This window comes from Eurosta solidaginis, chromosome 2, assembly GCF_040869045.1.
Source record: "Eurosta solidaginis isolate ZX-2024a chromosome 2, ASM4086904v1, whole genome shotgun sequence".
NCBI classification, from domain to species: Eukaryota; Metazoa; Arthropoda; class Insecta; order Diptera; family Tephritidae; genus Eurosta; species Eurosta solidaginis.
In genome coordinates, this window is record NC_090320.1 from 228,723,364 (window position 1) to 228,746,541 (window position 23,178).

At 38.7% G+C, this 23,178-nt stretch overlaps 1 protein-coding gene across 1 annotated transcript; it reads right to left on the minus strand.

Annotated features, from left to right (window-relative positions):
* Positions 1-1,221: 1,221 nt before the first annotated feature.
* LOC137242633 (uncharacterized) lies at positions 1,222-15,019 on the minus strand. Its single transcript, XM_067769903.1, has 7 exons — positions 14,621-15,019; positions 14,394-14,558; positions 6,630-7,005; positions 6,326-6,561; positions 3,702-3,869; positions 3,078-3,632; positions 1,222-1,999 (listed from the first exon to the last, which is right to left on the minus strand). The coding sequence occupies exons 1-7, from the start codon at positions 14,907-14,909 to the stop codon at positions 1,590-1,592; spliced, it is 2,199 nt and encodes a 732-aa protein (XP_067626004.1). The 5' UTR covers positions 14,910-15,019; the 3' UTR covers positions 1,222-1,589.
* Positions 15,020-23,178: the final 8,159 nt, after the last annotated feature.

Here is a 23,178-nt window from a genome sequence, read left to right on the forward strand (position 1 = left end):
CAGATGTCTGTTGGAATGTTCAGATTTCTGGGTATTCAGCAGAAAATCTTTGTTCAACATTTAATTTCTCTATCATTTAAGGGGAGTTTTCTCACTCTGTGTAGATGGGGTTCTGGAAGCAAAAAAAGTCATTATGCGGCATTTCGAGAGGCCTGCAGTTATCTCCAACGTGTTTCTTTAAGGCTCGGCGACCATATTGGGGACACGTAGCATACATGCGGCCAGCCAATGGCTTTTTAAGTGGTTATGAACGTTTCTTTGTCTTTATTTCAAGTGCGGCTGGCAAGAGACTTGATGATTTTGTCACACATCTGGGCTTAGGTAGAGTTTTGGATGCATTCTCGCCAAAATTTAGGTCTCAATCGCAATGCCATGTGCGTTGAATACGGTCGAAATTTGCTTTGCCCACGTTGTTAATAAGGTTTTCGAGAATTTGGGCGATGACAGTACCAGGTTTCGAGAGGTGAAAAAACTGGAAAGATAATAAAATACAATCTGTATTTGTTTTCATACCATTGCTCATCTATGGGTGCGCCCGGACCTGTTGCCATTTTCGTGCAGTATTCGGCCGAAGATACGACGGCAACTTTTTCTGGTGGGAAAGGGGGCTTCGGTATGTAAAAGTAAAACAAAAGAAGGGAGAGGATACCACCCTGTGGTGGCGCCCATTGTTTAGTTCTTCTGGGTTTCGATGTTACGCGCCTCAACTGCGCCGATGCCTCCTGATCACACAGAAAACCCTGCAAAAATCGCGAGTACTCCATGCATGCATGTATGGAGTACTCGCTATGGACCAACCGAGTACTCCAAAATTAACCGCAATTCATACAAAAAATATGGTCCAATTAACATTGCGATGTCCTAGGACTGGACCATATACTCCAGCTCTGCATTACATCAGAGTAATCCATGGAGTACCCACAGTCCAATAAACATCGTATAGTGATTACAATCGGTAAAAACGAGCATGATCGGCTTACAATATGTTCGCGTAGAAACATGAGTTGGTCCATTGCTGCATTACAGTGGAGTATAATGGTAAGTACTCCAGTGGACCACATGATCCAACGATTTTTGCAGCGAAATCGCAGTCCACCCTTTTAGACTGGGGGAAGGTTGGACCAATCCAAGTCTTACAGTAACGTGCTGTCATTGATTGCGTAAACAAGTTTTAATAAGTCAACCGCTACTGTTTTCGTTGGTGTGGTTATGGCGCTTAGCAAACGGCTTATTTATTAATTAATATCTAATTTAGTTAATGTCAAAAAATACTTGATAAATTTTATAAATGATGCACAAAAAACTAGGCTATTGTTTATTTGTATTGAGAGTAGACAAAAATGCGTGCACATACCTTGCAACGTTACTCGTTAATCATCGACTAAGTGATTTAGAATTTAGTATTTCATTCGGAAAAGAATAGTTATTTTGTAACATTTTTCAACTATTATCTTCCAAACGAAATAAAAAACGATAGGAAAACGTACATATATCAAAAAATTTTATGAAAAGCAATTTTTAATATGAAAATAATAACCGCTACGTTTCCTGATTAAAGTTATTGCTAGTAATATTGAGTATTTTTGTGCTTATAAAAGCAATATATCATCGTTGTCATTGTCACCATAAAAGTCATCTTCTTCAGCCGAGTTTCGTTTGACCCGCTTGTTCCTTATACTGGGCAAAGTAAGCTTTATGCGATTTCCTCCTGCGCTATCACTGGCAGGGCTGCCTCCTTTTTCTGCTGGATCTTCTTGACGAAAATTTGCAATTATTGAATTACTGTCTTGAGCACCATCATCATTTTGTCCCTTTTTTAAGATTTTGCTCAAATAAATATTTTTGAATGTTGCTCTCTGTCGATATATTGCACTCACAATTATTACGGTAATCATTAAACCGAATACGATAGCAATAGCTAAGGATTGACGAGAGTCATTTTCGGGTTTTGGATGCCATTCCCATGTGCTTTTTGTAGTATTAATTTGGGAATGATTTTCTGTAAGAAAAAAAAAATACAAAAGGGATTATACTTGTGTTGAAAAGCTATGCAAAATATTATTAAAAAGCAATATGGAAAGTGGGTGAAGAACTAGTTTTCCCAAACAATTTGTTCACAAATCTACAAAATATGCATGATGTAGAGCGCGTGGATGTAAAACACATGGGACCGATTTCACCAACTCCAGTTAAGTTGGATTTTACCTGGAGAATACCAATCTATCTGATAGCTTCGTTTTACATTTTCGTTTCCACCAACACAAGTTGACCAACCAGGTGAAATCGATAATTGTAAAGAGTTGTGAAATGTGAATTCATGGAAACTAGCCAAACAGCTGACTTTTGTTTTCATCTTTGCTTTTCACTTAGCATGAAGGAAATTTCGATAACCGATGTGATATCTTCAGATGAAAATCGAGGAAAATGAGATTTGTGAAACGGGTTTGCTGTGCAACAACCGGAAAGTAGCTTCCTTCTCAAGCTGGTGTATTCCAACAAGCGCCCTCTGCAGAAGCTGTCAAGATGTGAAGGAAGAGTAGTCGATTCATCACATTCTCGTGAAATGTCCAGGACTGCAAACAAGGCGACTCAGATTATTGAGCCCAGGGTTTTTCAATCGTCTGGCAGAGGTTGGGAAGGTGGATTTTTCATTTCCACTTAATATTATTAAAGAAATCAAGAATTTCAATAAGAACAAATAGGAATTTATCTGGTTGGACGAATATGCCGCCACCCATCCTTCGCAATGGACCGGGCGCCTTCGGTCACTGTACTAAATATATATAGCATTTTTACTTTCTCCACTACCACCGGCTAGTCAGTGTCATAAGGAAGGATCTACATTCATCGCAGATTATTTTATTTTCGCTGCCCTCTTAAAACTGAGGCAGTAGAAACGATAGGAGAAGCAATTGTGTAGATAATCTGTGCATTTTTTTGCTGCTTCCTAATAATTTTAAAAGTTGGTCGATGAAAGCTTTAGATTCATTTAACTTTTAGTAACCGTTCTGATAGAAACTGACTTTCTTTCAAAATTTCTGCTTAGAATGTTATTATATAATCACGACTGTACTTACTTGATTTTCTCGGTAACGCCATATTATCTGTTGTAACGGTTTTATGCTCAATGGCTGGTGGACCTGTAGTCGGCTCAAATATAGGTTGGGTGTTGAATGGAATTTTCGCTGGAGTCATGACTGTTGTTGAAGTACTTGAACTTTTTGTAATAGTTGTTGTTGTTGCTCTTGTCATTTTTGTTGTTGGCTGTGCCCGTTTAGTGGTCATCGTAGATGTTGATACTGTCGTAGGTGTTGTAGCTACTGTGGATCTTCGTGTTGTCGTTGTAGTTGTCGTGTTTACCACAGGCGTTGCTGGCTTACGTGTAGTCGTTGTGGTTGTAGTGCTAGATGTGCTGACCGGAACTGTAGTTTTTACAGTTGTTGTTGTTTTATTGGTGGTTGTGGGCTTTGGTGTTGTTGTTGTTTTTGTAGTCGTTTTCGTACTTGTTATAGCTGCTGTCGGTTTCATGGTAGTTGTTGTTGATGTAGTCGGTAAAGTTGTGGGTGTGGTTGTTGTACTAGTGGTCGTTAATAGTATATTTGTTGTGGATAAAGCTTCATCGTTGGGTGCATCTGAAAGAACTTACAGACTTAGACTTTGGACGCCTTCCCAATTTTCTTAATTTTTGTTCATTGACTTACCGAGACAAACTTTGACATAGTCGGGACAGCACGCATCCATCTCAATACAATTGTCATCACAACTGCACAGTTCTGTGAAAGTGTTATCGGATTCACGTATAATACCGAAACTGGACTCCTTCATGCAGCGGTTCACACATGATTGTGTATCATAGATGGGTGCATTCTCTAAAAATTAAATGTAATAAGCAATACGTTAGAAAGAAATTAGTACGATATAAGTGGCGGGTCAAGGATTCTGGTCTGGGAGTGCATGTATATTTCTTGACTTTTCTTGACAAACAACAAAAAGTTGGTTTTCATATTTGACAAAACCCGCTGGACGAGGTATGGAAAGAAAACCCTTTAGATAATTGATATTTACTGAAATGGTAGATAGAGATATGGACGGTACGGTTTCACGGCTACCTTTAGGACATTAGAATCCAGCGTGATAAAATCGGACATCGTACAGAGGTTTCGAGCCTCACTGACATCCATAAGACATCTCAACGTCGCCTTTTGCGACATTGAAGAGAATGCATTTTCAGACGAGATAGCATGGTACCGAAATGGACAAAAGCGACGCGGACAGCTCCCTATGACCACTGCTGGGATATCTCCAGATGCAAACGTGACGACTCAGATTTCTGAGCGGCTCGTTTTTCGACAGTATGGCATAATTATTTTTATCACAAAAAGACAAATTAAAGTATACCATTTTGTATATATTGGAAAATACGTTCCAAGATCACTAAAAACATATAGGATGTAATCTGGTTGGACGAATGTGCCAACAAAGGACAAGAATGGCTACGAGTAAAAGTTTGGGAAGTTTCCATGCACGACCTCATAAACTAACCTAACCTAGGCTACTGGAGACGCCACGCAGTGAAGCCCCGCTTCTTCCTCGGATTCGGAACAAAGGCAAATTTTTATGATAAATTATTCATTTACGTTCAAGTATCGATGAAGGGGAAGGCCGGTGAGGTGAAAGGTGCATGAAGCGGCACTTCCCCACTATTTAAAGGTTGTGCTTTGCGACTTTGGCGTCCCGGGTGGAAAAGGAAGATGTTTGGCTCCACAGTCGGAAATGTCAGCCACCACGATGAAACCTCACCCAATAAACTGAGATTGACCAGCTTCGTCGAAACCCTAAATATTTTCGTATCCCGCTCTGTCTCTATCACAAAACACGTTACCGTATTGATCATATCACAACACATGGTTGGATGTCCCAAACTCTACTCGGTTCGCCATCTCGTTGCATTCAGAAACTGCCACCGCTAATGCGCGGCTAGAAGTTCGCAACAAAAGAACTCACGTAAAACTTAGTGATGCAATCGATATCGAAAAAGGATTGTTTTGTTATCGGCTACAGCGAATTACTACCGTTGTTTTATCGGCACGTTATTGGCTACTTATTGGTTTTTTTAGCGGCTTGTTATTGCCGAGCTACAAATGTCTCATCGATTTTATAGTGAAGTTTTATCGATATCTGTTTCATAGCAAACCGTTGAGTTGTCGATCGATAATAAATCAATAAAATGCCGATGCCTAACGGTAATATTCCGCTAAAAAACGATAACTTTTCGATATCAAATCGATAACTTCTCCATAACAAATCATAGTTTTTCGATAGCAAATCGATAAATTTTCAATACCAAGTCTATAAATCTGTCAAAATAAATCGATGGCACTACGACAGTAAATTGCTAGCACTCTGATAACAAATCGATAACTTTTTGATAGTAAATCGACAATTTACGAAAGCACACCCATAACATATTAAATCGATAATTCCCATAGCTTTTCGATAACACGCCTACTCGTCAATAGAAAACCGTTAACACTTCGATAAATAAACGATAACGCGTTGCCCGTTTTCGGTTCGGGCTTTGGTTTTGGTTTCAGTTTTGACCTGTAAACTTTCCTTTTCTTTTCTTTCCGTTCCTAGTTGCCGGGAACCACGCAAAAAAAAACGAAAAATAGCACGTTGCCGCGATGCGATCGAATGCAACGAAAAGGGTGTTTGTGCGCTACCGTGAGTTGTAAGGAGAAGCGAGACGTCAATTTAGGAAGACCTCCACCTGTTTATGACAAGGTGTGAGACGGTCTTTTTACATTAAAAAAACACAAAGCTGCGCGATGTTGTTTCACTTGCTGAGGTATTCCAATACGGTGGCCAAAATATGGAGGGATGATTGCAAGCCAGATTTTTGGAATAAAAGTGCTCTTTGACAAGTCCGTAAGAGAGGACAGGATCACCTACCTCAGAATCAGCCTTGTTAGTATCGCATATAATGTCCGGTCAAGCGTCCTGTATGAAAGTTGAAGCCCGCCCCATGAATTCGTTGATTTGACTCTATCAGCGCGGCTTTAGAGCTAGTAAATCAATCGTGGACCAAATTTATGCAAGATCTATGCGCAAGATCTTGGAAAGAAATACCGCGAAAAGGAATTGAAACACATTATCGCCTTTGACAGGACAAAAAGGAGCTGCCTATATGTCTCAACTTGGTTTCCTCGCAAAACTGACGCACAAAACTATCAACTCAGTCAGAGTTTGAAAATAATTCTCCGACATAGTTAGGTATACCAGCATATAGAAACAAAAATTAAGTAAGCAAAATGTTAGTCCTTACCCACAGTTGTGATGTCAAACTCGGCTGAATCATCTGGTTCCTCGCTATGACCTTCTAATGACTTACACTCAGTTCCCGTCATAATTTTCACGTCGTCAATGGCAATATCGCTCAAGTGATTCTTAGCACCATCTGCCACAAAAACAATTTGAAAGTCATCTTCCATTTCTTCAATACGAAAATGCGCCTCATTCCAGTTGGCATTTTGATTACCCGATTGGGTAAACTTCATGTACCTTAGGAAAAAAACGATACACTTTTGAGAAATGATTCACAACTACGTATATATGTTTGCGAGACTTACTTTCCATTTTGTGCAATTACATCCTTTAACATTTTCGAAACCGGCTTAACATAAACATTCAGATTACCAACACCTGCACCGTACATAAAATAGTGAAATTGAAAACAGCATGCCGTCTTCAGGCTAATTTCACGTCCATAAATTGGTGATGTAAGAACGACTGGTGTGGATGTGGGACCAAGGCTTTCCATTAACATATAATGTCCACCATTTTCCTTCATTGTTGTGTGATCATGTCGCGGTCCTGTTTGGAATGATTTGAAAATATTTGCTGCCATAACTTGTTTCCATTTGAACCCTTCAGAGTGTTCAGCAGCCCAACCACAAAGATCAGTCGTTTCGAAATCACATTCATTACTCACACTGCCTGATCGTACTGTAACAAGAAATAGCAAGCGAATTATAAGTATCATTCGTGGTGTGAAAATTAGTTGTTGTTTCTGTAATAACAGTGCTTTTTTATATAACAGTAGCTTTAAACCGGCGCTTATTAGACGCTTAAAAACTAGTTTCGAAAATAGTAATATATTTGTTTCGAAAATGAATACTAGCATCACTAACAACCTCTCCTTTCTCTCACTTTCACTCACTACATTAGCCCTTCTTTTTTCTCTTACTTTTTGTACTTCTCTATATCGCTCCCCCCTTTCACCGTCTACCTTTGTTTTACTCTATGCGTCTTCATCTCCTGTGGATAATTCCAGAGTTCCTTCTTTTTGTTTCACAAGCGAGACAAAGCTATATCCAAACAAGTTTGGAGCACAGTGAGGTAAGCTCTCGTGAAACTTTTCACTGCAAATTGAGCTTTATCAAGCACTGAAATAAGTTTCCTGCAAAAGCTTATCACTGGAATGGCAGACACACCTTCGATTGTTTCAGCAGAAGTAATTGATATTGTTCAATGGGATCCCTTAGCTGTGCGGTTGAGACTAGCGAAGTCTCCTCTACCTTCAGCTACTCCCAATATTGCCCAATATTTTAATTGAAGGTGAAGATGAGGACACTTTATTTTTATTGCTTTCGAAAGTTAATAAAGGATTGATTGGTATTTACTAAAGCGGAACACGGTTCATTAACTAAGGTATTAAAAACATGGTAAACGCGATATCTGTTTCCTACGATGCAACTAAAGAATCTGAGGATTCGAAATGGAAAACAGGAACGCGGTAGTCTTAACTTCGCCGCATTTGAGCTAAACTGCACCCCAAAAACGGGAAAATTGAAAGTGTTTGTGGGAACAGTGCCAGTGGATGGTACATCTTCCGCACGACTTGTGATGCTAAGAAAAGTCTCCCCTAATTTTTATACCCAGCGTGCTTTGCGCACAGAGTATATTAACTTTGATTGGATAACGGTTGGTTGTACAGTTATAAAGGAATCGAGATAGATATAGACTTTCATATATCAAAATCATCAGTATCGAAAAAAAATGTGATTGAGCCATGTCCTTCTGTCCGTTAACACGATAACTTGAGTAAATTTTAAGGTATATTGATTAAATTTGGTGTGTAGGTTCCTGGGCACTCATTTCAGATTGCTATTTAAAATTAACGATATCGGACTATAACCACGCCCACTTTTTCGATATCCAAAATTTCGAAAAATCAAAAAAGTCCGAAAATTCATTACCAACGGTGGATAAAGCGATGAAACATGGTAGGTGGTTGACCTCACGACCCAGAATATAAAATTAGTAAAATTTCGGGCGTGGCACCGCCCACTTTTAAAAGACGGTAAATTAAAAATTTTGCAATCTGTAATTTGGCAGTCTTTGAAGATATAATGATGAAATTTGTCACGAACATTACTCCTAATACTGTATGTGTGCTAAATAAAAATTAGCAAAATCGGATGAAGAACACGCCCACTTAAAAAAAATTGTTTTTAAAGTCAAATTTTAACAAACAATTGAATATCTTTACAGTATATAAGTAAATTATGTCAACATTCAACTCCAGTAATGATATGGTGCAACAAAATACAAAAATAACAAAAATGTTACAAATGGGCGTAGCTCCGCCCTTTTTCATTTAATTTGTCTAGACTACTTTTAATTCCATAAGCCGAACAAAAATTTACAAATCCTTGTGAAATTTGGTAGGGGCTTAGATTCTAGGACGATAACTGTTTTCTGTGAAAAAGGGCGTAATCGGCAGAAGCCACGCCCAGTTTTTATACACAGTCGACCGTCTGTCCTTCCGCTCGGCCGTTAACACGATAACTTGAGCAAAAACCAATATATCTTTACTAAACTTAGTACACATACTTATTTGGACCCACTTTATATTGGTATAAAAAATGTCCGAAATCCGACTATGACCACGACCACTTTTTCGATATCGAAAATTACGAGAAATGTAAAAAAAAAAAAAAAACGAGAAACGAAAAAGGGATGAAACGTGGTAATAGGATTGGTTTATTGACGCAAAATATAACTTTATAAAAAACTTTGTAAAATGGGTGTGACACCAACCATATTAAGTAGAAGAAAAAGAAAATGAAAAAAAAAACTACAGGGCGAAATCAAAAGCCCTTGGAATCTTGGCAGGAATACCTTTCCTGGTATTACATATATAAATAAATAAGCGGTAACTGACAGATGATGTTCTGGCTCTCCCTGGTCCACATTTTGGTCGATATCTCATAAACGCCTTCACATATATAACTAAGAGCCACTCCCTTTTAAAACCATCATAATTCCTTTAATTTGATACCCATATCATACAAACACCTTCTAGAGTAACCCCTGGTCCACCTTCATGGCTATATCTCGAAAAGCGTCCACCTATTTGCGTCCAGCATTGCACAATTGGTGCACCATATTAAAAAATGCAAATTAATGTGCTTTTCTCGTAGATTGCTTCAGCCGGCTTCCTATTCTCTTAACAATTATAATCTTGAACAAGTATACAGTTTTATAGACCTTGGTGTTAATCTAATATATACAATTCTTCTGTCACGGTTTTAGAGACTTAACTCCTCCGAAACGGCTTAACCGATTCCCATGAAATTTTGTGAGCATATTGGGTAGTCTGAGAATCGGCCAACGTCTACCTTTTTTCGCTACGTGTCTAGGGTCTTGAGATCAAAACGTGGACCCGGGTACCCCCAGAATGTGTTTATACAATATGGATACCAAATGAAAGCTGTTGATGAGTGCTATAGTAGGGGATATTTTTCATACAACTGGGAGGCTATGGTCTCGAGATATAGCCCAAAACGTGGACCCGGGTACCCCTAGAATGTGTTTATACAATATGGTTAACAAATGAAAGCTGTTGATGAGTGCTATAGTACAGGATAATTTTCATACAACTGGGAGGCTAGGGTCTCGAGATATAGCCCAAAACGTGGACCCGGGTACCCCTAGAATGTGTTTATACAATATGGATATCAAATGAAAGCTGTTGATGAGTGCTATAGTACAGGATAATTTTCATACATCTGGGTGACTAGGGTCTCGAGATATAGGCCAAAACGTGGACCCGGGTACCCCTAGAATGTGTTTATACAATATGGATATCAAATGAAAGCTGTTGATGAGTGCTATGGTAGGGGATATTTTCCATACAACTGGGAGGCTAGGGTCTCGAGATATAGCCCAAAACGTGGGCTCGGGTACCCCTAAAATGTGTTTATACAATATGGACAACAAATGAAAGCTGTTGATGAGTGCTATAGTACAGGATAATTTTCATACCCCTGGGTGTCTAGGGTCTGGAGATATAGGCCAGACGTTGGCCCGTGAACGCCTAGACAATGTTTTTACATTGTGGGTATCAAATTGAAGCTGTTGATGAGTACAGGGTAGTTTTCATTGGTGACTAGGGTCTCGAGATATAGGCCAAAACGTGGATCAGGGTAACACTAGGATGTGGTTTTATATTATGTGTATCAAATTGAAGGTGTTGATGTGTGCTATAATACAGAGTAATTTGTACACCGCTGAGTGACTAGGGTCTCGAGATATAGGCCAAAACATGGACCCGGATACCCCTAGAATGTGTGTGTATTATGGATATCAAATGAAAGCTGTTGCTGAGAGCTCTAAAGTTCATTGTGATATTCGATTTAGTAGCATCAACCTGGCAAAAGTGATAAATATGCATGCGAAGCCGAAATAAAGACAAGAATTAATAATACCCGCATACCTATTTACATACGTCCTATTCGATTTGCCTGAAATTTCGTATATAAATTTGCTTATATTAGTATTTACGATGCTTTTTTCCGGAAAGTAAACCAGAGACGGAATGGGATTAGGATTAGGACTGGGACTAGGACTAGGACTGGGACTGAGACTGAACTCGGAATGGGACTGGAACAAAATACATACCACCCTCTGGGACTGGCAATAAGAGATGAAGAAGAAGGAGAAAAACTTTAGAGAAGAGAGAAGGAGACTGAGAAAGAGATAGAATGAGATGAAGATGGAGATAGATGAAGGGAAAAGACAGAGGGAGGAGTGAATAAAAAGATTAGGAAAAAGTGTAGAGGGTTAGGGTAGAGCTAGACGGAAAAAACTTATTAAAATGTATGCAGATAAGCCAAATTTAGGGCAGAACAACGTCTGCCGGGTCTGCTAGTATGGACTATAAACTTAACTTCAACCTTCATATTACTGCAACTGTTAATAGGGCTAGAGGTGTTCTAGCGTTTATAAAGCGATGGTCTAAAGAATTTGGAGACCCGTACGTTACTAAAGCTCTTTATACAACATTAATCAGGCCGATATTAGAATATGGTGCAATAATTTGGAAACCGCGCTACCAGGTTCATATTGGTCGGCTAGAATCAGTCCAAAAACAATTCTTACTTTTCTCCTTAAGAGATTTCCATTGGGATTCTACGTGTAATCCGCCACCTAATACTAACCGCCTGAAACGTATTAATCTTCCCAACCTTGCTAGTCGTAGGGAAATGCTTGGAATTGTATTTATGATTAATTTATTAAATTGTTCGTTCTCTAGCTCATTTCTGTTGAGCGAAGTAAACTTTAATGTCCCTTCCCGGCCTTCAAGACATTTTAAATCTCTCTACCTAAAACATTGTAAAACAAATTTTGATTTAAATTAGCCCTTCCGCTGTTTGTGTCAGAATTGTAAATCCCACTCTAGAACATTTGATGTTTCGGACTCGCTTTTTTGCTTTAAAAAATGTGTTTTTCCTCTCTTAATAGTAACTAACTGTATTCATTAATATATTGAATTCATTCTCTACTAATTCTATACATTTATGTATGTATATTAATTACTAATATGTTATTTATTTCTTCCGTAGAAAACAGGCACGAGTTCGCGTGATCCCCCTACTGGGCATCCGCCTCCTTTATGAGCACGTCGCGTTAGCCCCCTTATGGGCACCAAGCTCCTTTGAGAGCAGCTCGCGTAACCTCCCTTCTGAGCTCCTCACGATGACTGATCTTATCAATTTGAATTGCTAAATGCATAAGTTTACTTTTATTCAATGTTAATCTTATAATTTATAACTTATAATTTTTTGTACTAATTTTATACTTTACCAGGCGACCGTTTTCGGTTTGTGTCGACTTTAAATAAATAAATAAATAATAGGCCCACTCACTTTTAAATAATCATTAACACCTTTCATTTGATATGCATATCATACAAACATATTCTAGAGTCACCCCTGGTCCACCTTTATGGCAATATCCCGATATGGCGTCCACCTATAGAACTATGGCCACTCCCTTTTAAAATATTCTTTAATACCTTCCATTTGATACCCAGTCATATTTTAGTAATTTAACTTTTACATTTCTTTAGATGCTTATGAATTTTGCAGCCTCCCAGTGGTCGTTATGACAAGAGGACAAAACTTGGAGGTATGATGTATGTATAGACCCTGTTGTATATGGGGTATTCCATCCCATTTCAACCAATTTTGAACCCGACCCCTTTAGAATTGGCTGAAAGTTTTTCTTCTTTTTCTAGCTTACAAAAGATTTTTCAAAAGTTTTTCAAATTTTTTCATCCAACTCAAAAAAAGTTATGAATTTTTAAAGAAACACCGTTTGGGATCTTTTTTTTTTTTTAATTTGTTTTTAAATGTACTTTTCGGAAAAAATTCAAAAAAATGGTTGAAGTTTTTTTTTGTAATTTTTCAGTTTTTCGAGATTTTTCGAATTTCGCCTTTTTTCCTCATAAAAAAATTCAATCACTTCTGCAATCATCCCCACTAATCCCGGAGTGGGCCGAGAATTTTTTTTTTATTTAATTGCAAAAAAAAAACTAAAAAATTTTTTTTGTATTTTTTCCGAAAAGTACATTTAAAACAATATTAAAAAAAAAAAAAAATATGATCCCAAACGGTCAATTTTTGAAAAAGTTATAGCATTTTAAAAACAAAAACGGTTTTTTTTTTAAATTCATAACTTTTTTTGAGTTGGATGAAAAAATTTGAAAAACTTCTGAAAACGTCTTTCGTAAGCTAGAAAAAGAAGAGAAACTTTCAGCCAATTCTAAAGGGGTCGGGTTCAAAATTGGTCGAAATGGGATGGAATACCCCATATTTATGTTTACTTGTATGGGTAGGTATATTTATATATCTAAACTTCAAATTATGTGTATGTAGGTATAAATCAGGTTGCGTCCTAAGCGAATCGATCAATCACAACCGAATTTGCACAACCCACTAGAAATCTTCCAAGGATGGTCACAGGCTAAAAATAATTTCGATATATAAAAGGAGTGTGGGCCCTTCCATGCAAATGGAATATTTGATAGTGCATAACTCTGAAGGTATTCATCCTAGAATATTTAAATTCAGTAAGGAGTTATATGAGGTCAATCCCTAACACCACCAAGAAAATGTGGGGTTAGGGAGAAGGGTAATGGCACCTCCCATACAAATGTAATATATCATACTGCATATCTCTGGATGTAGTAATGGTAGAATAATGAAAATTGGCATGGAGCTATATGACGTTAAGTCCTAATACCTCCAGCAAAATGTGGAATTGGGGAAAAATTTTTGAATGCAGATTTGAGTTTGGCTACTGTTCCTTTGGACGTTTAGTAATCTGCCGCCCTTAAACATTTTTGTTAACTTCAGTCTATCTGCATCTTCTATATCTATACAGAATTCAAATAAATGAGACAACTTATCAATTCATTGACACAGTCCTGGAAGAATCGCAAGCAATGCATTATTCGGTTGAGTTTCTTAACTCCTTGGAGCCATCAGGAATTCCTCCTCATCGATTGATCCTTAAAAAAGGGTCCTTAAAAATTATGCTTCGTAATTTGGATCCTCCGCGCTTATGTGATGGGACAAGGATTATAATCACAAAACTTTTACCGAATGTCATTGAAGCAATGATTTTATCGGTAAATTTCGAAAACAACAAAGTTTTCATACCGAGGATTTCATTAATACCGACAGATATGCCTTTCAATTTTACGCGCCTTCATCTTCCTATTAGGTTAGCTTTCGAAATGTCTATCAATAAAGCTCAAGGACAGTAATTTGCTGTAGTAGGAAACAAGCTCACCAACTCATGTTTAGCCAATGGCCAATTATATGTAGCCTGCTCCAGAGGTGGCTCATCGAAAAACCTTTTTATTTATACTCCAAATAATATTACAAAAATATATTATATATCCTATGGTTTTCAGCAGTACCAAAATTTGCAAATACACTACGTGGGGTGAAACTTAAGTACTTACTTACTTAAGTAGTACTTAATGAAAAGAAAGAAATATATGCCACAAAACAATTAGAAATCTTTTTGAGTGCACTTACCTCGGCAAATGCCCAATGGGCGATCCCAATCCGTACCATTACAGTAAGCGAAACTATTACCAGCCAACTCATATCCCACTGAGCAATAAAGTGAAACCTGTAGTTCACTAACATATTGTATTCTGCCATTTTCAGGATTTCTCAATGGTTTGTTGCAACCGGATTCTGAAAAAAGTGTATATTAACTAATAGAATCATTCATTCAAAAGTCACCGTCTTCGACTTACTCGCGCACACCGGCCGATCGCCAATCCATCTACCATGAACGCACCTTGTACGCCTATCACCAATCAACTTAAAATTAGGATTACAATAATGTTGTAATATAGACGTACTCCGTATTTTCAGCCACGAGTATCCATTTGGAAGCTGGGGAGGTCTTTCACATTGTATACGTGATTCACGCGACCGTTGTCTACCATTCACATAGCTCATACATTGAAGTACTAGTATGCTCAATAGTAGGAGCTGTTGGTGCAATGCAAAGAATTTGATAGAAAATGGAAAATGTGACATGGTTGTTTTTTTCTCTGGTTTTCTTTAACTGATATTTCAATTTACTTTCGAGAACTTTCACATCTAAATTTAGTAGTTAACACACAGCATTCGCATCTTATACTGATAGGCATTCGTAATTTTAGAGTGAAGCTGGATTTTAGGCGGGGTGTTGATAAAATCGCAATACTTACTTTATATTGTACATTAGGGTCATCCATAGTTTGGGAATTTTTAAATGTTCTTTTTTTACAAAGGTCATCTTTAAGGCGCTATATACCTCAGAGAAATTTTAAGCCAAACTTCTCTTCCCAGAGATTTCTTCCTCTTGTGCCAAAGCGCAGGACAATCGCACAGAAAATGCTTCATTGTTTCTATCTCCTCTTCGTCTTTGCAGCTCCAACAGTAATCATTATAGGGACCACCCAGCCATTGTGCATGCCTCCCGATTACTATGTGGCCGGTTATAAGTCCAACCACCAGAGATATGTCCCCTCTTCCAAGAAGAAGGAGGCAAGATTGCTCCATCTCACACCCGTTTCCCTAAGGAAAATCCCTTTCAAAGTGAGCTTACAGGTAGCGAGCGGCGTGCTCAATCCCTTCCAAGACGACGAAAGCGGAACGGATGTACCCCTCTTGCAAGTTCTTCAGCCATCTCATTGACCGGTACATCCGAGGGTCCCGGCACCCATACCAGACTAAGGGAAGTTTGCTCAGCGATCTCGTTGAGAGATTTGCGCCACCCTTTCTACTGTCCTGGACTTACATCTGACCTATCCAAGCGCTTTTAGTGCAGCCTGGCTGTCAGAGTAAATACAAATTTGGTTACAGCCGTGAACAGCATCTCTCAGGTGCTCGACGGCCTCGTTAATAGTAGCCACCTCCGCCTGAAAGACGCTGCAATGGTCGGGTAGGCTACAGGATAGATTTCACCTTAGTTGAGGTGCAAAGACACTGCTATCCACCTCATTATCCAGTTTGGAGCTGTCAGTATATATCTGCAGCCTATTGCTCAGATCCGGCGGCTTCCTAAAGCAATAATCCCTGTCCGGGATAACAACCTCGTACTTCATATCGAAAAAGACAGTTCGAGCGCAATAGTCCGACGAAGGCGAACCCAGATTTTTAAGGATGGCTGCATGGCCATCTACATTGTCTCTCCGGACGGATAACTCTCGCAGTCGCAGATCAGAAAAGGCCGCCCATTTTGGCCATTATATCTATTGGCAACACAGCAGTGTACCCCCCACGCAGACTAGGGCACTTCTTTCTACCTTCTGGAGTGCCCGTAGGTTTGATTTAGTATCTAGGTTCGTCCACCAGACCAATGCCCGTATAAAACGATTAGTCTAACCACAGCAGTGTAAAGCCATAGGGTAATATCCGGTGCTATTCCCAATCTTCGCGCAACAGCACCCCTATAGCTGTATAGTGCCACCGTTGCTCTTTTCACATGCTCCTGCGCGTTTTCCCTCCAGGATAATTTCCTATCCAAAATTACTCCTAGGTATTTGGCAGAGTCCCTCAGCATCAGGTTAGTACACGCTAGCACCGGAAGCTGCAACGCAGGTATCTTATATTTCCTACAGAACAGAACAGAATTAGTTCAGTTTTGGCTCAATTGGCCGATACACCTTTACTCCTGATCTAGTTCTCCACCAATCTAAGCTAAGTTTGCATTAGATGGCACAGTGTCTACGGAAACTTCCCGCTAACTCGTCTGCATATTCGATTACCTTGCCTAAACCGTCCTTCTCAAGAAGAACCAAGAGCTCATTAAGTGTGGCAACTCATAGAAGTGGAGAAAGTACCCCACCCTGTGGGGCGCCTCTCCGTGTGTGTTTGACCACCGTTGAGCCTGAGAGATAGGCATGAACCTTTCTTCGCAGCAGTAACTGCTGAACGAGTTTCACTAGCCCCGAATCGGCCCTCAAGCCGTCTAGTGCATCAGTTATCGCAGATGGCGTAACGTTGTTGAAAGCTCCCTCAATGTAGAGATTAGCTATGAGTGTGAAGTTATTGTGCACCAAAGATTTCTCGATCTGGGAGACGACTGCATGCAAGGTCGTTTCCGTGGACTTTCCTTTCATGTACGCACGCTGGGATGTCGATAACTTTCCCTCCTAGGACGTCCTTAGTGTAGAGTCCATTAACCTTTTGAGTATTTTCGGCTGGAATGACGTCAGACAAATCGGTCTGAAGTATTTAGGGGTCACGTGATAAGTCCTTCTAGCTTTTGGTATAAATATGACCCTTGAATCGTTCCAACCCTGTGGAATATGGTTAAGAGCCAAACCCCTTTGAAAATATTATATATGAGTAATGCTACTATTTAATTTTTCCTACAAGTTGAGGGGGCGTGCAAAAATGCACTCGGGGTGTTTTCCACACCATTGCAGTCATTTTTTCAAACTAACACAAATTTTTTTCAAAATTTTCGATGATGCAGTGCCGGTGCTTGAACCCAGCACCGTCGGTGGGGTAGGCGAAGCGCGCTACCACTACACCACGGCGAAATTTAATCTATTCCTTAACAAAACTATCGTCGATAATAAATCGATAACATGCCGTTAACAATTAATAACACACCGATAAGAAATTGATAACATTTCGATAGGATATCGTCAGATAACGTTCGATAACTAAGCGATAATAAGCTGATAACGAATTCGAAGGATATTCATAATAAATCGACCATTTCTTTTGTTAAAACTCGATGATCTTTTGTTAATATATCGACAGCTTTTCGGTAAATTACCGAAGAATTTTCGATAACAAACTGAGAGCTCGTCGATAAAAAGCCTTTCCTTTCCGTTTCGTGGCTTCCGTTATCGTAAAGGGAACGATGAGCATTATTATCGAGCGTGTTATTATACAGCTGCATCTCTTCTTCTCCTTCTTCTTTTTCATCTTCATTGCCTTCGCTGTTTGCCTTTCTCTTTTTATATAGCTGTTTTAGACCACTACAAGAATCACAACTCCTAAATATATTTCTAAAATTAAATCGTTTTTTGGTGCAGAATAATCGATAAATTTAATGAAAAGATTTACCATTGCCCTGCGGCCCAAAAATGTAAAAGCGAACTGAAGCTGGTATGTACTCAAATCATCTGCAGGTAAACAAATCTTACCGACTTCTTGACCCATACAGTGTCCTACATGCGATGGTCGGCGCCATAGAGAGAGCAGCAGACTGCTCTAGGATAGGTCCCAGACACCAGTGTAACAATCTTTGAACAACAGCCAAGCAGCCTCAAGGGCAGTAGAATCCAATATGATAAAGTTGGATATCGTGAGGTGTGTACATATGGTACATAAATGTCTCCTTATGGTGAGTCCCTGGACACAGCGATATTGATGGGAATGAGTCTAAAGGTGAGATGGCTAGAAAAGGTTACGAAATTGATAATGCGGACAGCTGTGTTCTCTTCTGAAGAAAATCGAGGAATATGAGATAAGGGCAACGGACTTGCTGTATACCAACCGGGATAATTGAGAGGTCTCCAGGTCATTATGGTCATGTTTGGATAGGAAAACAGATAGCTTTCTTGTCAAGCTAAACATATCGGCAGTGACAATACTTACGGGTGGCATTAATGGTCGTTGCGCTCTTGCTTCGACGGTGGCGCATATCAACAAGCTCAGTCTGCAAAAGCTATCAGCTGCCGATGTCCAGGACTATAGCTAAGATGACTCAGATATCTGAGCGCATAATTTTTTCGACAGTTTGGCAGAGGTTGGGAAAGCGGATCTTTCACTTCTACTTGAGTTTATCAAAAGCATATGATTCGTTGAGGATCGCTAGGAAATAATCTGATTGGACGATGTGCCGTGCCCGGACCTCACAATGGCCAAAAATATCTCCGATTGCAAGTGCGGGTGATTCCCTCTCACGCCCTTTCAACCTAACCTAATTTAATCTATCGTTTTCTTCCGCATGCTTTGTTTTCATTAGGTCAAAATTACGGATTTAAAAAACTGCATACAATTTTTAAGCTGGTCAGCGAGGGTTAAATGCGTTTCCATTATGTCACATAACTGACTGGAAGTCGTTAAAGCTTTGTGTGGTCAGAACCCATGCTAAAACGTTGGGTTCATGCAAGCTGGCAGAATAAAAAATAAAAAAATGGACGACATGCCGACAAATTTAATTGTGATGTCAAATTTGCTAAGCTTTTCTCTTTATTTTCTCCCTCTATCTTTATGGATAAATAAGACGCATTATAGAGAAATTCCTTGTATAAAGCTTTATGTGGCACGGAGAGGTTCATGCCAACGCTCACCGTCATTTAATAGCTCCGAACTAGCGCAAAACTATTACATTAAGACACGATCCAAGTTCTAATTCTTTATTCTCGCAGTGTTTTCAATAGTCGTAGATTCTTTTGAAATAGTGACTGCCAAAGATTGATTAATATAAATACATAATGCTCAGCCTTAAACACTGTTTGTATAAGGATGGCTACCAACGGGTCCGCTCTGCATCAGTTAAGCTTTAGTTCGAAGTTAGACATTAGTTTCAACCTAGCTAAGCTGTCTTTACTCCACATTATAAATTCGAAAAGACTTCAAAGAGGCAGTACCCTAATGTATACGCATACCAAGAAACCTACACACACATCCAGCGCATTTTCGTTTGGCGTTCTATATAGCATTCCAGTGATAAGCATAAAAGTCGTCTCGTTCTGAAGAATCGGCTAAATATTAAACAAAGTTGCATAAATTCCTAGCAAAGAATATGTTTTATGAAAATATGTGATTAATAAGAAACCAGTTTTTAATTTTTTATTATATTTATGTGTGTTTAAAACGAATGTTTTTACAAGTCCAGAGTCCCTCGGCGGTGGTTGAGAGCTATGTGTTGCCACAACAAGTTAAGCAAAAAAAAAAACAAAACCGGAAACAAAAAATAATTCCATACTAGAAATAGCGACTTAATCAGACTATTTAAAAAGATTTTATAATAGATACTAGCAATAATCCATGCGCATTGCAACTTTTTCCTCAGATCAAAATGTAGACCAAGGACCGACTTATTCCAAAAAATTTAAGTTATGGTGCGATTCGCTTGAAATTCGGTGCAGGGATACGTCTTTGACCATGTTAATATTTGAAAAACTCTTCATTCCAGAAAGTGGCCCAGGGCCGAACTATTCTAAATAAAAATGGTGTAGAGTGCGACGTACTTAAAACTTTGTGTAGGGGAATTTCGCTACTAGCTAATTATTTGAGACCAGGTACCCACCTTTTCCAAAAATATGTGATTCATCGGGCGATTTCCTTGAAACTACGTATTTGAACAGGTTCATATTTGAGAAACTTTTAGTTTCAGAAATTGGATCACGGGCAAACCTAATACAAAAAATCATATTAATGCTGCGATTTGTTCGAAAATTTACTTTCAGTAAAGTAGACGCAGGCTCGAACTATTCTAATAAATCGTATTTATGTTGCGATGTATGGCGGCCACCGTGGTGTGATGGTAGCGTGCTCCGCCTATCACACCGTATGCCCTGGGTTCAACTCCCGGGCAAAGCAACATCAAAATTTTAGAAATAAGATTTTTCAATTAGAAGAAAATTTTTCTAAGCGGGGTCGCCCCTCGGCAGTGTCTGGCAAGCGCTCCGATTGTATTTCTGCCATGAAAAGCTCTCAGTGAAAACTCATCTGCCTTGCAGATGCCGTTCGGAGTCGGCATAAAACATGTAGGTCCCGTCCGGCCAATTTGTAGGGAAAAATCAAGAGGAGCACGACGCAAATTGGAAGAGAAGCTCGGCCTTAGATCTCTTCGGAGGTTATCGCGCCTTACATTTATTTATTTATTTTATTTATGTTGCGATTTACTTAAGATTTTGGAGAAAGGTACTTCTTTGTCTTTCTTAATATTTGAGAAAATTTTCTTTCCGAGAAGTGGACCAGGGACCGACCTTTTTAAAAAAATCGTATTAACAGTTCGATTTGCTTCAAATTTAGTACAGGTGCTCCTCTTGGAAAAGCTTAATCTTTGGAAAACCTTCTTTGCGGCATGTGGACCACGGGCCAACCTATTCCAGAAAACCTTATTTACAATAACTGTTTTAAATTAATTTTGTAGGCAGCCTTACGAAAAAGAAAAATAAGGTATGTTCCCACTCACATTGAGGAGGGTAAGAAAGAGAGGGGGGTAAATGAGGAGAAAGAAAGTGAGATTGGAAAACGGATATTCAAATATATATTGTTTAAAAAAATTAAATAATATGCTTCTAAACATATATGTAATACTCCTATATTGCTAATAGAAAATGCTCGCAATGTGTTGTGAATTCGAAATCAAAAAAAGACCGCCTATAAAATTTCTGTGATTGTAGCAGCATAAGTGTGAAAAGAAAAAATTTAAATTTAGGTACTTTCGATTATTGCATACAAAAACAAAAACGTTTAAACAGCAATATATCGGCACTCTGATGTTTGGGAATGTACCCAGCCTTTTGTAGCAATATAGGAGTATTACATATATGTATTTAAAGCACTTCGAATTTAAAAGTTAAAAAAAAGTTTTCACAATATTCCTAAAACAATAATGAATAAAATAATTCAGCACGCTTTTTACTCAGGTAGAATGACGTGAGTTCGTGGAGCTCCAGATATTGGCTGCTGGGAATAATGCCCCAAATTTCTACAAAAAACTGAAGCTCAAAGACATTGAACTAATGGGACCTTATACGTGTGACTGGAGAAGGACGAGGTATTCGAAATCAAACAAGGCTTTTATTAAGGCGACTCACTTTCTTGAGAGAAGATAATTATAGCTACAGAACTAAAATGTTATGGCATAATCTATTATACGAGCGTACAATAACTGGCGTATGCTGATGATATTCATAATAACGGCTTTAGAAAACACGCTGTGAGCTCTGCCTTGGCTGGATTAGATAGGGAGTTGCATTAAATTAGACCCCATATCATGCTATACATGCGAGTCCAAGTTTGTTTTTCACCACGGCATTAAAGGGGCAGATTCCGAATTACATACCAAATCAGGGGGCAAATCATCACTTGTTTTGACTTCAAGTTTTCCACAACCTGTTATCTAACTTAAGGAAACATTTTTCTCGAATACTCCAAGCATTATGCCATGTTCTCGGAATACCGTACATGATTCCAAGCCTTACATCAAGATTATTGGTTGATAGAATTATGGAGAGTATTTTTTGTTTGTCAAAAGAGGACTTATCTTTGCATTACTACCGGGTAAAAAGTTATTGTTGACAAGAGTGAATATCGGTTCAGTTCTTTGGCTGAAATTATATTTTCTGTTAATGCTGGTAACCCAAGAGCCAAAGTTCTACAGAGTCTCAATTTTATACGCGTCTACAGAGATATAGCGTTATGCTTCTATAGGCAGAACTTGAAACGTGATTCACACTAGCAAATACTGAGAGGCCATTTTCGCAAAAACTTTTCCAGTATTTGATTAAGTGTCGTCTGCGTTTCATAACTGAAAATGTATTACCATAATTTACTTTAAGTTTTCACATGAAATTTCTTTTTATAAATTTCACAAATAAATTTTCATCAAATCCCTCTGCAAACACCTTGCCACGTATTGCATGCGCGCACATTCCCGAGGGTACAATCCCATTTTTGTTTTTGTACAACTTATAAAATTGCCTTTACTGATATTTCACCACTTTCGCTAATCACAAGCAAATATTTACACTGCAAGCCTTAGTGGCATGAAATTAAAAAAAAAGAAAGAATAAAATTATTCACACTCACATATGTAAAGAGAAGTCGAGCGACGTAGCTAATACGAGAGACGACCAATAAATCGCATCTTTTTAAACCATAGGCAAGCAGGTGAAATTCATCATAACACCGTTCATAAAAATAAAAATAAATACAAGGCGATTTAACCGGCACTCAACGCATAACACCTGCTTATCCCCATGACCCGTCTAGAGAGCATTTGAGTAACGTTGAATTTTATCTAAATAAAGCTTTTAGTTATTCTTGCTTTGAAATCTATAAGAAAGATGCATCACTATTCATTTACCTCATTGTTGTTTTTCCCAGCTGAAACTTTTCTCCTTTGCTTTTGATCCATCTACTTCTTTGTGTAGCAAACCCCTCTTCTTTCCAGCGCTAGGTAGGGAACTGTCCCTATTATCACTGTTACAGCTGAACCGGTTACTGTGCGATAAGCGAAGGTTACTCACGAAGCTCCTGTTTGTTCTCCGATGTTTGCCATCAACCACCTAGCTCATGATACCTGTGTAGAGTCGTTGTATAAAATGCTATCCAGTTCTAC